Genomic DNA, 13895 nt, shown 5'->3' with positions numbered 1-13895 from the left:
GGTGGAAAGGATGGTGAATTTGTGGCGCATCCCCGGGCCCTGTTCTCGTGAAACCCACTACTACTCGACGAAGCTCCTGCGGGATTTCGCGCAGTGCAACTTCAGCGACACCTTCATGGACCCGGTGACCATCTTCAACGAATGGGGCGGGAGATCTCGAAATCGTGTTCTGTGTGAAAGGACCGAGTCGTTCGGGTGCATGATTCCAAGCGACACGTGGTTCCACGAAACGTGCTCGGAGTATGAAGGGCGACTTGCGGCCAAGTTGATCCGGGCAAACCTGGAAATGATCCGACCACTGATCACTGAGGACAGAGTCAACGTGAAGGTGATCCATCTGGTGCGCGATCCCAGGGCAGCAATCTCATCCAGGATCAACTACCTGTACCTGGTCAACAAGGTGCAGCAGGCGCATATCAACTTTTCCAAAGAAGGGCGACTTGTGCCGCTCAACTTGCTCTCAACTGAGCCCAAGAATCGCGACTCTGTAGTGAACCTTTGCCGGTGGCTGCGGGAAAATGTCATGTTACCGCGCGCGATGCCCGACTGGCTCAAGGGCCACTACCATCTCCTTCGGTTTGAGGATTTTGCGGACAACCCTCTTGGAGTGACGAAAGACCTCTACAAGTTTGTAGGATTGAGTCTCCTCGAGCGGACCAAACAGTGGGTTACTAACAATACGTTGGGTAGTAGCACTGGCGATAGCAAAGCGCAAGGTGCTTCTAGCACGAGGACCTTGAAATCGGTTGCTAGGCGTTGGCTGAAAGATCTCAGCGAGACCGAGATCCGTCAAGTGGAAAGCAAATGCATGGATGTGATAAAAATACTCGGTTACAAATCGCATAAGGAAATGATGAGAGCTTAATCCCGTAAAGCAGCTGATGTATTCATCAACTATATGGATGTGTATCACACTTAAATAGATGATCTTACCACACATTCAAGACATTAGTGGCGAAGTGCAAACTGAGAATAGAGTGTTTGCGTGAATGCACTGACCATTACCAAATAATATGAAATATGAATGCAAGAACATGACAACCGTAACTTCTCGGTATATATCATTTTGGTTCCTTTTTTTAAAGTAATTTTTGAAAGTGGCCATTGAGGTAATCAAGCTCAGCTCGACCTCACTTAACTTTTGCGCTCTCATGCTGACAAATAAAAATCAATTCCTTTCTCCATACGACATTTTGTCATAACTAGTTCTTTGACCATTAACGAATGCCATGTTTGTATCATGAACAAATCTATGCGTTATACAGGTTAAGTGCAGTGAATGCGATTGAGATGAGTTTGAGTTCTGCATGCCTTTTCACCAAGTAGTGATATTGGTTGTAATTACATATCATAATCACGATGATTATGAACTACATGAAGCGATGGTTTCATCTGCTTACAATTATTTCGCCGAAGTTTGAACAAAACATCAAAAGGATCATACTTTGGTCGATTGTTTTCGCATACGACAACTCTTTCCCTCTTGGAGTCATTAATATTAGGCTGCATTAAAACCATCAGACACACGCACACACACACATACATACACTCGCACACAACGCACACGCACACACACACACACAAACATGAATGACGCGAAGAATACACGATTTTCGATTAAATTTCATGTAAAAAGCAAAAGGGGATTGAGTAAAGATTTGTGTATTTGTTAATAAGAGACATGCAGGGCCATTATGTCATCAACTCATATGATTTGCATAATATATTCACGCTACTTAATGTATTACTGCAACGCGGAAACATATGGAACTCTTAAATTCCATTACTTTCTTTAGGTTTTGTTTGCTCTGTATGAAAATTCCATCACTCTGCTTGTTTGATTTTAACTATTCAAAAACATGATAAAAAGCCAATAAAATCTTATTTTAACTTTTTGCAAGACAATTACAAACTACTTATGAAAATATTAAAGAGCATACAATTCTAAGAGGAATTCAAATTCTATTTAATGAAACTCGGTTTTTAGATGGCTAAGATGCATGTATAAAAAACAAAGCAAAACAAAGTGGTCCTAATAAATGAGTCCCACTTTTTATTACGCACTCTTCATTTTTGCATATCTCGGCCATTTCAAAACCAATTACATTTTCATCAAATAAATCTTAAAGTCCTCTCAAAATTGCATGGTCTTCCATATTTCATAGGTGCTTTCTCATTATCCCTCAAAATTGTTGGAAACCTAAAGCCCCATCTCAACCAAAACTGTACCATCCCTTTAAATACATGAACGATGATGTGATATTACAATCACAAATGGAAGCTTAGAAGGAGAAAATCCAAGAAGACAGTCATATACCTGGGGCCTTCACAACCATTTTAAGAAAATGCTGCTGATCATGCTGATGAAAATATAGTCAACATGCTATAAAAGTACTATTACGATACATGTTGGGATAGTAGCAGTAATGACAATAGTATTATCAATAGTAGGCCTAGTAGTGGTAGTAGGAGTTGTACCTAATATAACATTGATAATGATAGTAATAATGATAGAAATACTGACAAATCATAGCATTTATAATAATAGCAATAGTAATGATCACGACAATGGCAACAATAATTCTGGGATACATTTACGACGGACATGAAACTTACTCTTCTTCACTTTTGGTCTAGACGTCATGCTGTATTTTGGTCCTTCGTTTGTGTCGGTCTTTGGCGTGTAAGCGGTGGGAGCCGGATTATCAATGCGTTCTAGAAAATAACAAATCAAGCAGAAGTAGTTCATTTCCTGACGTACAAATATATCGATAAAAGCATTTGATTCTGCTTCATTCTTGGTTTGATTACATGACAGTTATCAAAATATTCTTCGTGAAATATCATGATTAGATTTGAAAGGAAAGAGAAGAAAAAAATAGAACATACATACATGCATTCTCGCGCGGGTCTACATATTGTCATCTGGAAGGACAAAGTATGCAAAGTGTAATTTGCAAGATACAATCATTCAAGATAATAAGTTACCCGATAACCATTCATTTATAGTTGAGGTCTATGGTGCCCTCTTGGACTACTGAGTTGAACATTCAGTCGCGTCGCCTGCAATTTTCAGCCTTCGAACGTGACCTAAGCGCAAGAAGCATTCGTAAGCAATAAAGGCAAGGCCTGAATGTGTTTCAAAGAGTAAAAAAACAAACAGACAAACAAACAAACAAACAGAATAAAACAAACCAAAACAAAAATCGGGAAGGGCGAAGAGAGAGAGAGAAGGGGGTATAAGAGAGGTGGTCAGAGGGGGAAGAGGGGGAGAAGGAGAGAGGGAAAATAATCTATTTGGAAGGTTTTCAGCCCATCAATACCAATGCGACCAAGGGTCCAGGGATGTTCTGGCGCGTTGCACAAAGAAAGTACGAAAGCTTACTAGCGCCCCAGGACTACAGAATAACCTTTTGTCAAGACAATACATGTGTATGTTCGGCTCGCGCAAGTTTCGAGAAAACTAGTTTACTCATCTTTCGAGGGGAAAGAAGCTAGGAATTCGAATGAGACCACGAGACCGGTGAAAAGAGCTGATTAGCAAGCCTCAATGTAGAGCAGTCTGTTTTTTATGTTACTGTTACTACCTTTTGTGCGAGTATTCGTGAAGCATTTACCAGGCAATCGTATTGATCAGGCGAGATGACATGTTTATGTATGGGACGTGCTTCTAATTGTTCCAAAAGAATAACGTTCGTGGATAGGCAAATGAACAAAATCCCATGAACTATTTCTCGGGTATTCAGTACGGGGGAAAAGTTCAATAGGTCATTCGCATCGAATATCTGAATCTTTACATTTAGACATATTCAGGGTGATCTGCTCCTTTGTTTTATCAGTTTCTCCTTTTCCCCTACTTAATAAAGCCACTTGCTTTTCTATTTCCGGTATATTTGTCTGTTTTGTATGTATGTTTGTTTGTTTGTTTTTAAGTCGGAGTTGCTAATAATGATGATGACGATGATTACTCTTTATCAGGATACTCATTATCTTCCAACCCACAAGGTTCCATAGAAATTTGTTGCGCCGACGAAAGGACAGGAAGGGATGCGACGAGACGCAACGCGACGCGACCGACCGAGGTTCTCATTAATATTGTCCCCAACCCTATGACGCTATGATCACTGTCTGGTATGAAGACATTGTCTTTTCATTTAAAAAAAGAAAGAAAGAGGAAAACCAGAAAATTGAACTTTGTATCTACTAAGGCTTGACTGACCAACGTGATGTACCGAAGTGATAGCTTTGTCATGATGCTCTACACACATGATACAAAATTCCAGAGGATACGGAGAAAGTTCCAGTTACAATGTCTGACAGAAAGGCAGTTCTAACGATGATCAGATTCTCGACAGGTTGTCATTTTTTGTTTGTTTGTTTGTTTGCTTGCTTGCTTGCTTGCTTGCTTTTTGGTGTGTGTGTGTGTGTGTGTTTTCTGTTTGTTTGCGTGTAAGTCTGTGTTTGTTGGTGTGTATTCAGGTTCCAAAAAAAAAAAAACTAGATATATCGCTACGGCGACTGATATGCCTCCGCCATAATGCATGGTTCTCCTAATAGGTCTATAGTACAATGTCTTGACAATGTGTGATGACAGTTTCAAACAATTGGCAAAATATTAAAATGACAGGTTTGACACAAATGTGCTGAATGTTCACTTTCCTAGAACTAGGTTCAATTGGATGAATGATTAAAATGTCAGAGTGAAGGTATTTGGGGAACTGATGATTTTTACTTGACTTTTGACCCTTTTATAAGTTTATGCATTGAGTAATTTTTCAAGGTATTGAGAAAAAGTATAATTTCAGTATAAAATGGGAAAATAGCATTATCTACACCTGGCCTTTGACCTTTGACCTCACAGTTCCAAAGAGAATCACTGTTAGGTTGAACATGCATAAATATGTAAGTTTCATGACGACAGCTTGAGTTACTTTTGAGATATGGAGGAAAAGTGCAATTCAGCACTTTCACTTGACCTTTGACCTTTTGACCTTTGACCTTTTGGCAAGAAGCTTCCCACAGAATATATATTGGGTAATACATGTATACATCAAGTTAAAAAAAAACCTTCATTCATTGCATAAATATAAGGAAAGTAGTGATATTTTGAGTTGACCTTGACCTTTGACCCCTGACCTTTGACCCATGACCCCCAACTTCCCTAGATAATCACTGCCCATCGGTACAAGCATATATACTAAGTTCCATGAAGATACCTTGAACCATTTGCGAGATATGGAGAAAAACATGAAATTTCAAATTTTTTTTTCACAAAATAACCTGTGACCTTTGACCTTTGACCCTGTGACCCTAAAATCCACACAAAGTATTATCCCCCAAGGATATACCCTCATACCAAGTTTGATGTAAAACCACCTCACGGCTCTTGAGATATCGACAAAAACAAAACGGGACGGACGTACGTACGGACGTACGGACGGACGGACGGACGGACGGACGGACGGACGGACGGACGGACGGACGGACGACCCGAAAACATAATGCCTCCGGCCACTTCGTTGCGGAGGCATAAAAAATCTGAGAGACAAAATATATCATAAGTTGACAAGATATACCAGCACCTGTAAAAAGAAATATGATCAGATAATACTTTTTTTTTCAGTGTAGCGACATGTAAGACGGACGAACTCGTTCTGATATTAAATAATCAACAAGATTCCAATTCCTTTGCAGCGCCTTCATCTTTCATGAGTACAGGATGGAAGTATTTGCATGGAAACAGACATGGGGAGTGGAAATTGCAGATAAACGTTTCATTCGATAAAACTTTGCGGTAGATATGATACACGAATTGATTAATAATAGTGATTAAAAAAAAACACGCATGCATCTCAGGTACAACCGTACTGTCACTGACAGCGACACAAAATTCACTGATAATCTATTTCCTCGCGTGAATTTCTGCTGGGACTTTAGTTGGTCATTTAACATGACGGATCTTGTTGGGGCTTGGTGACGATACACACTTTATCAATCATTATAATCTTTTCATGTTGAATTATTTCAATTGGTGATTGCAAGGTTAAAGGGATAGTACAGTTTTGGTTGAGATGAGAAATAGGCTTTCAAATTTTTGCAAGATACCAAGAAAACGCTTATGATATAGCACAGAGCATACCATTTTAAGAGGAATTCAAAGTTTATTTGATGAAAATCGGGTTTGGAATAACTGAAACATCCAAAAACAAAGTAAAACAAAGCGATCGTTACAAAGTGTGGGTCCCACACTTTATTAGAATCGTTCTTTTTTGGATATCTCAGCCATTTCAAAACCAATTTTTATCAAATAAACGTTGAATTCCTCGTAAAATTGCATGCTCTTTCATATTTCATATGAGATTTCTCATTATCTCACCTAAAAATGTTAGAAACCTGAAATTAGGTCTCAACCAGAACTGTACGATCCCTTTAAGGCCGAAACAGATTTTTCTTCTTCCGTTCTTCTTCTTTATCGATTTCTCCTTGTCATTAAATATATGTCATAGATGGCTGTGCTCAACTCTTTGAGGAGGATCAACTACCGTTACTCACATTAGAGCGACCCATTTTTACAAATTTTTATTCAAGACTAGAGCTCATAGGAGAATAACGTAGACACATTACTGTTGTATCATGTAACAGCACAGTAAATGTTAATGGAACCTTTTGTGGTATATCGACCCAACCACTTTCATGACTGTTTACTGTAATTAGTTAGCGGTCACTACACTGCGGCGTATGCACACGAGACATTTAACTTATCAAGCCATTGTATCGAGGAAACTAGCGAGACAAAAATAGATAAAAGTATAATAATGTATTTCGGGGATATCTTTCGTCGCCGTTGTAATATAATTGGTCTTCTTGTGTTTAAATTCTCGAGAAACCTAAAAATAATTTCAAATCAGTCGTCTGTACAGTAAGAGATGACTGGGGCTGCAACGGAACTGATGACGAACATCAGCGTCTACTTCATGTATTTCACGCCGGAAAGACGGGAGGGAAGTTTAGGGAGCACGCAAGCTCTTCAAACCGCTGGGCATCCCTTGTGGTCCATCTCGCTGCTCAATGTTACACTGCACAAGATATCTGTAGTAGTGGCTTGACAAAAAGAGCTCTTCTCAGGAATTGAATGACCCGTGTTACCTCATACGAACACGCAACACCACGTGTTGTGACTCTCTGGTCTGTATTATTTCTACAACTCGTTATACTGACGTGTATTATGTTGCGATCCCGCCTGTTCTGCCATCCGCCACGACTGGCCATAACTGGTTGATCTTGGAAATTGTATAGACTATGTTTATGACAATCTACGCTACGATTGAAATCGTGGTTTGAATCATGGAGTAATCATGTTGATGATATTAGAACTTGAGACCAGTCGTGGCGATTGCAATGATCTTATCGTACAATGTATCAGATCTCGAGTTCCGTCGTGGCAATTGCGATAATCATAAAAAAGTTTTGGACGGTTCATTAATTGTCGACGATTGCCACGACTGACGTCAAGATCAGATATGATTACCACGATTATTCCACTATTCAGGCCATGATTTCACTCGTGGCGCAAATTATGATAGACATAAAAAAAAAATCCACGATTAGCTACACGTAGTAATGGTCAATCATGGCGTGCGTTATAGAGCATTGCACGACTGTGGGGACCCAGCATAAAGCAAGCAGTCCGGTCGTTTTGTCTTTGTTGTTTCGTTTCTGTTTATTTGTTGTGTGTTTGTTTGTTGTTGTTGTTGTTGTTTTTTTTTTTTTTGGTGTGTGTACAATGTCGTAACTGAAACTTAAAAAAAAAAACAGTTTAGGAATCTCTTCCTAAGTTGTTATATTGCATTTGCTCATTGCTGCGAAAAATATATCAGATCATACATACATGAATGAAAAAAACACGTTCCAATCCACACGAAAATGAAATACAAGGTTAGATGTATAGTTAATTGCTCATTCGATTCCCACTACACATGCTACTCGCAATGCAACAGCTAAAAGTTGTTGCACACGTAAGTTCATTCACTCTCATCAGGCGCGAAGTATTAAGTACAAGATCTTGACAGCACGTAAAACCTACATCAATCCATCTGTTCGCGTGAGGATCCATAGGGATATAGATCGTTCCCAAGCTTTAACGCGTAGAGATGGGTTTGGCAGTGATATCTCAGCTCTTGATCGACCGCAGTCATCTTTTTCATGTTTTCATGGTCTCAGAGGGCTGAATGACGCCTGCCTGGTGCTTATATACTTTTCAAGGTGCTTTTAAAGATATGATTAAATAATCGGAATTTTGGAGGTGCAGTGGGATGGAGGAAGGGGATAAGGTCGTACAAATGTGTATCTTTATAAATGTGATTTTAATTCTACACAACTGTTTGTTTTGATACTTTTTCTTTAAAGGAGAAACTATGAGCTAATCATGAAATATGAAAAGTACACTGCATAAATTTTGAATAAGAACCAGACACTTTTCGGGGCAGTAGTGAGCAAACTGTTGTTGGTATAAACAATTCCATTATCATGATTTAGGTCACATCGTTATCTGCCAGTGTCTCTGAAACAAGCTGAAAATCACTGTTTTTAATAGTTATCGCAGTGCACGATGTATGCAAAGTCATCGGACTTGTACCTGGTATTTTAGAATTGTTTTGACTGACCCGAATTCTTCGCACGGATTAGATGTACAACTGAGCAACTTGATTGTCTATTCTTTGTTTATTCATTCACTAATGTAAAAAAAAAAAAACAACAACAACAACAGAAAAAGAGGTGCAATTGTGGTTTCGTCAAATGACCGCCTTGCAAAAGTTATTTTAATTGTATGTCGCATTATATTGTTTTCGTCATCGTTTCGTCACAATATCTTCCCGTCATGTGCAGTGTGGGATATTTTTTAATCTTGATGCCAGGAGCATTCACCAATGAAGGGAAAAAATATATATGTTCTTACATGAAACAACCGAGAATTCGAATCGAACTTGAGTCGCAAAAAGTCCTTAGATGCCGCATTGGCTTTAAAGAGATGGTATAGTTTTGGTTGAGAGGGGAGATTCAGATTTTTACTTTTTGGGATATAATTAGAAACCACTTTTAAGATGCTAAAGAGTATACAATTCTAAGATGAGTTCAATGTTTATTTGATGAAAATCGGTCTTGTATAATGCCTGAGATCCTAATCAGAGGTAGGTTCCACTTTTATCAGGACAGCTTTGTTCCTGGATATCTCATCCATTTCAAAACATATTTTCATTACACAAACTTGGAATTCCTCTTAGAATGTACGCTCTTTAATATTTCATAAGTGGTTTCTTATCTCACAAAAAGTTGGAAACCTTATGTCCCATTTCAACCAAAACTTCAACATCCCTTTAGAGGGAGAGAGAAAAAAATGACTAGGGGAGGGAAGAAAGAGAGATAGTGTGTAAAGGAAGTGGGTTAGAGACACAGGTAGATAGATAGATAGATAGATAGATAGATAAATAGATAGATAGATAGATAGATAAATACATGTGCAAAGATGGATAGATGATAGAGCAATGGATTGATGGATAGACAGATAGATAATAATGTGGATGGATTAATGGACAGAAAGATGGATAGAGGGATACATGTGAATGGATCGATAGACACATAGGTAGATAGATGGATACCGTATGCAGATGAATATATAGATAGGATAGATAGATAGATGGATAGATAAATAGATAGATAGATAGATAGATAGATAGATAGATAGATATTGATATTATGAGACAGAAAGAGAAGGAGAAGAAATGGATGAAGAGCCGAAATCTAAGGCAGAGTGGAGCTGTACTTACTGTCCTTGCGATCACATCTTGCTGCCATGGTAAAACTCGGTGCCTTCTTTCCATCTGGCCGGTGTCGGACGGCTATGTGGTAATGGTTTGGTCCGGGGCCGCTGGGCACAGAATCTGTTTGAAGAGTTATTAAAATATAAGAATTTGCTGTTGTCAAATCTTACTACTACCCCCCTTCGCTGCATATTTTCATGCGAGAGTCGGTTTCAAATATATTCCAATATTTCATAACAACGGACTTGCCGTACAAATCGGCAACATCTCTTCGCAGTCTCTATTACTACCCCCCACAAAGAAAAAAGCGGAGAAAAAAAGGAAAGGAGGTTTCTTTTTAGAAGCGCTCTGGTGATCCTTGAACAATTATTCACGGGGATTGAATACTCGCTCAAAGGAAATAAACCCCCAAAGTCACGCCGATCGTACATTTGTATTTCGGCAATGTTTCATTCAGAGCACGGTTTTACCAACGATTTTGACAGCGATAGTCGCACTACTCTTTCAGTGGTTTCTATTGTTCTTTTAACACTGTTTAATGATCTCGTTTGAAACAATCTGCATGTTTTAATGGAAAATTAACGAAGACAAAAAAAAAAAAAGAAGTTGCGTTTGTTGACAGATTGAAAGGCTGGTGAGCCCATTGGGCGCTCGTTGAGTGGTCGATGAAAGTCCATTGAAAACCCGATTCCCTCTGGGACCACTGAGAGATTGTTTCAGAACCAGTTCATCTGTTCATTTGAGCTGATGGAGACCATTTCCACCGTCCACAGCATTCATAGAAAGAACATTGAAGGAATCACTGCAGACCCCCGAGTTCATTGAACGCTCTCTGAAAGACCGCTAAGAGATTCACTAACTTATTTGGGACACTCTGTGGTCCCTAAGTGACCTCCCCTCTGTGGAAAGGGAGAATAACTAGCAAGAAAGATATTAGGGGAACTTCGGGAAACTTTAAGACAGCTTGTAAGAAATTGTTCGCACGTTCTTATCCAAGACAAACCGTCACATCTGATCCTTTCTAGTCTCCTATTTAATGTTTTTGAAAATGCAAGTTGCGCTTTTTACATTTTTTCTCTCCGTTCTGATAATTTCCCAAACAATGATGAAGTTATTCCGGTCCAAGTGAGCAAGTCACAGCCCAGGATGTGATTAGGAGTGGGTCGTTCTCACGTTACGGAAACTAGTGTTACCGTAGAGCGGGAGATCGCAGATTAAATCACGAATTACCGTGCAGACGACGAACGCCAGGGTTAGCTCTTTTACAATGTCTGACAATGAAGTATGAAGGGAGCAAAATTATGACTGACAGATGTCAGCATCTAATGTTTCTCTGGATAGGAGGAAACTCCTGGTAATGGACTTGGAAATAATGTCTCCTCGATTAAGATATCACTCGCAATGTTTCGGACACCACCCCCTCCCCATCCCAACCAAAGTAAGCTGCGCGGTTTACTGTGCGTCTCCCGCCAGTGGGCGCGATGTATCACGTGAAAGGAACGGTATAACTTTCACTCATTTCCACGCTTGGGAAAAAGAAGGGTGTGGGTATAGACATCACGCTCCATTGGTGGCTATTAGTACAAACGGATATTTGGTATGGCAAGCAACTACCTGTCATAGTCAGTACGAGCCAGCTTACAAATAGCAAAGCAACAGAAACACGCAAAATAGGAATTAAGTAAAGGACATAGTCATCATAACATGAGGCAGACAAAAAAAAAAAAAAATCCAGTAAACGCATACGTCCCACTTATTTTGTAATGTATTTGAATCATAACAGCAGTAGTGGTACCAGAGGGGAATACCTAGGACAGGTTTATGAGCTGCATCCTCTCCAGAAAAATGAATTGGGGTCAACGTAAGTCCCATGTTGGCTTCGTTTCCTGATCCGTGTACAGGGGACACTTGTTTCACGATCTATGAAAAGCCAGTTTTACCGTCATGGAAAGGTCTTCGGATCCTCAACTGTCAACTGATACGATTATTCGGTTAACCCTGGCAGGACCATTGTCTCAACTGTCATTGATAGCGCACATGATAGTCTTGCCTTCAGTATGATATAGGTTAAATCGCCGAAGAGTGAGATTAAATATCGACGCAGAATGTTCAGTTTGGCAGGCATTGTATATCGATTTTACACTCAACGTACAACTTTTGAAACTGGAGTAGCTTTTTAAAAAATAAGAAGAGACAGATACATTGCATATCAAAGGTAAAACATAGTATCCATATGACGCAGAGACTGTCGAATTTACTCCATAATCAGTGAAAATGGAAAATATGCATAAGAAATGTATGAAAAGACAATATAATAACACGAATTTAGATGTGGGTAACGACGAAAATGCGAAATATTACCGGAAAGGTATGCCGGAAGTATTACAATCTCAAAGCATACCCGATCGTGGTTTTTACTTGATGTTTTATAATCAATTGCATCGATTACATTTGTATCGGAAGAGTGAATCGCACGAAGCTCAATACTTCTGCACGGGCACGATTCGATCATCTCGTGCGAGTAACGTTCTAACTACCCACTGCTGGACGGAGAAGGCGCTTCAGGAATCAGTCGCGTATTACGATATTTAGACACTATTTTGTACATCCTTTTCAAAATTACTAAAAGACAACGCATTATCCCTGCAAAATGTGCCAGCGAGACAAGTTTCTTGGTAGACCCTTTCGATGTGTTCGGAGCAAAGTCGAAATGGTTGAAGATGAATTTGAGCTCTTCTAAGAACTATGTTTTACCTTTAAATAATACGGTAGAAGTGGGTCGTATACATTATTTCAAAAGCATCACTGGGATGACGCAGAAGAGAAAAATAAAAAGCAAACATAGAATGACTCAGCCTAATGAGAACAAGATTCAGTGTTTTGATTTATGATCACGGAGGAAAACTTACGAGGGAAATTAGGTTTATTTCCATCACCAGAGTGAAGTCTCTAGATGTGAGGGCAGGAAAGCTTAAAGAGAAATTCCATGTGTCTCGTCTCCCACCTACACGCCAGTGTTATCTGGAACCAGACCAAAGTGGACTTCCTGTATTCTGATGCTTCTATCGAAGATTTATACCGGCTTCAAGACCAACATGCAAACGTTGTTCTTCCATCGAAGAGATAATGATGTTCCATGCTATGCATGCAGTCATTCATGTTTCGTTTCTCGTTCCTGGCTTGGATTAATTTCATTCGCGATCAGTAAAATTAATGTCTTATGTTTGTTTGTTTTTACTTCCTTATTTCTTTTAGGCTGGCTCCCAAACAAATTTAGAAATTCACCTTAAGTGCCTATGTATCTTCAAATTGTGTGGGAGCGCAAGTTTGAATCATGATTATTCAATCGATAGGTGAAATAATGTACAAACTGACTATCTGGCAACGTGTTCGATTTGCTGTTTGGTTTGGTTTAGTTTGGTCTGGTCGACCTGCGGGGGGGGGGGGGGGGGTAAATGCATATAAACAAGCAAACACGGGAACGGCGGTTTTAAGAACATAGTTCCTTGCTTTATCGGAATTCAATACTACTTTCTAATGTAGTGGCCAGGTGAGTTAAATTACTTTTTCTTTACAGTGTGACAAGCATTTCGGCATTTCCACTCACCGTTGACTTGGGTCGTTCGTCGGCGCATGGTATAGGCAGGAGCATCATTGTCAGTGAAAACACGAGGTCTCAGGTACGTACCCGGTCCCGGCGTATCTTCGGGTTCTGGAAGATAATGTTTCCAGTGTCATGATTGCCAAAAAAAATAAAATATCTAAGATCGTACTCCTACGCATCATGTATTTACATACTAGTACACTATGTGACTAGACCGTTTTCGTTGTAGCTAAATTGTTATAGTAGATATATTTTTGCTTTGTTCCTACTATAATCGTTGTACAGACGCTTAGTTTAATCTTAAAGCCTTTATGTAGTTTTGGAAGCTTTAAACACCAAAATCTTCCTATCAACTATAATTGTATGCTTTCTGTATAATGATCATACACATGAGGAATTTGTATAACATTTGGGAAAACAGGGTTGAGATTATTATATCTAACCATTTTTGTCCTGTGATTTCTGTTTGTTTG

At 39.3% G+C, this 13895-nt stretch overlaps 1 protein-coding gene across 1 annotated transcript in view; it reads right to left on the bottom strand.

The window, feature by feature from the left end:
* Positions 1-13895, bottom strand: part of LOC139741053 (sperm-tail PG-rich repeat-containing protein 2-like) — a 33661-nt gene that overhangs the window by 5015 nt on the left and 14751 nt on the right. The window contains exons 10-12 of the mRNA XM_071651641.1: positions 13426-13530; positions 9825-9938; positions 2617-2715 (exon numbers count right to left, since the gene is read on the bottom strand). Of these exons, the coding sequence (XP_071507742.1) occupies positions 2617-2715; positions 9825-9938; positions 13426-13530 (318 nt within the window). The remainder of the gene's footprint in view (positions 1-2616; positions 2716-9824; positions 9939-13425; positions 13531-13895) is intronic.

The sequence above is a fragment of the Diadema antillarum genome, unplaced genomic scaffold (assembly GCF_040938485.1).
Source record: "Diadema antillarum isolate AM-2024a unplaced genomic scaffold, OU_Dant_1.0 seq00000900_RagTag, whole genome shotgun sequence".
NCBI classification, from domain to species: domain Eukaryota; kingdom Metazoa; phylum Echinodermata; class Echinoidea; order Diadematoida; family Diadematidae; genus Diadema; species Diadema antillarum.
Note: the sequence above shows the minus strand (reverse complement) of the source record. Positions and strands in the feature narration are given on the sequence as shown.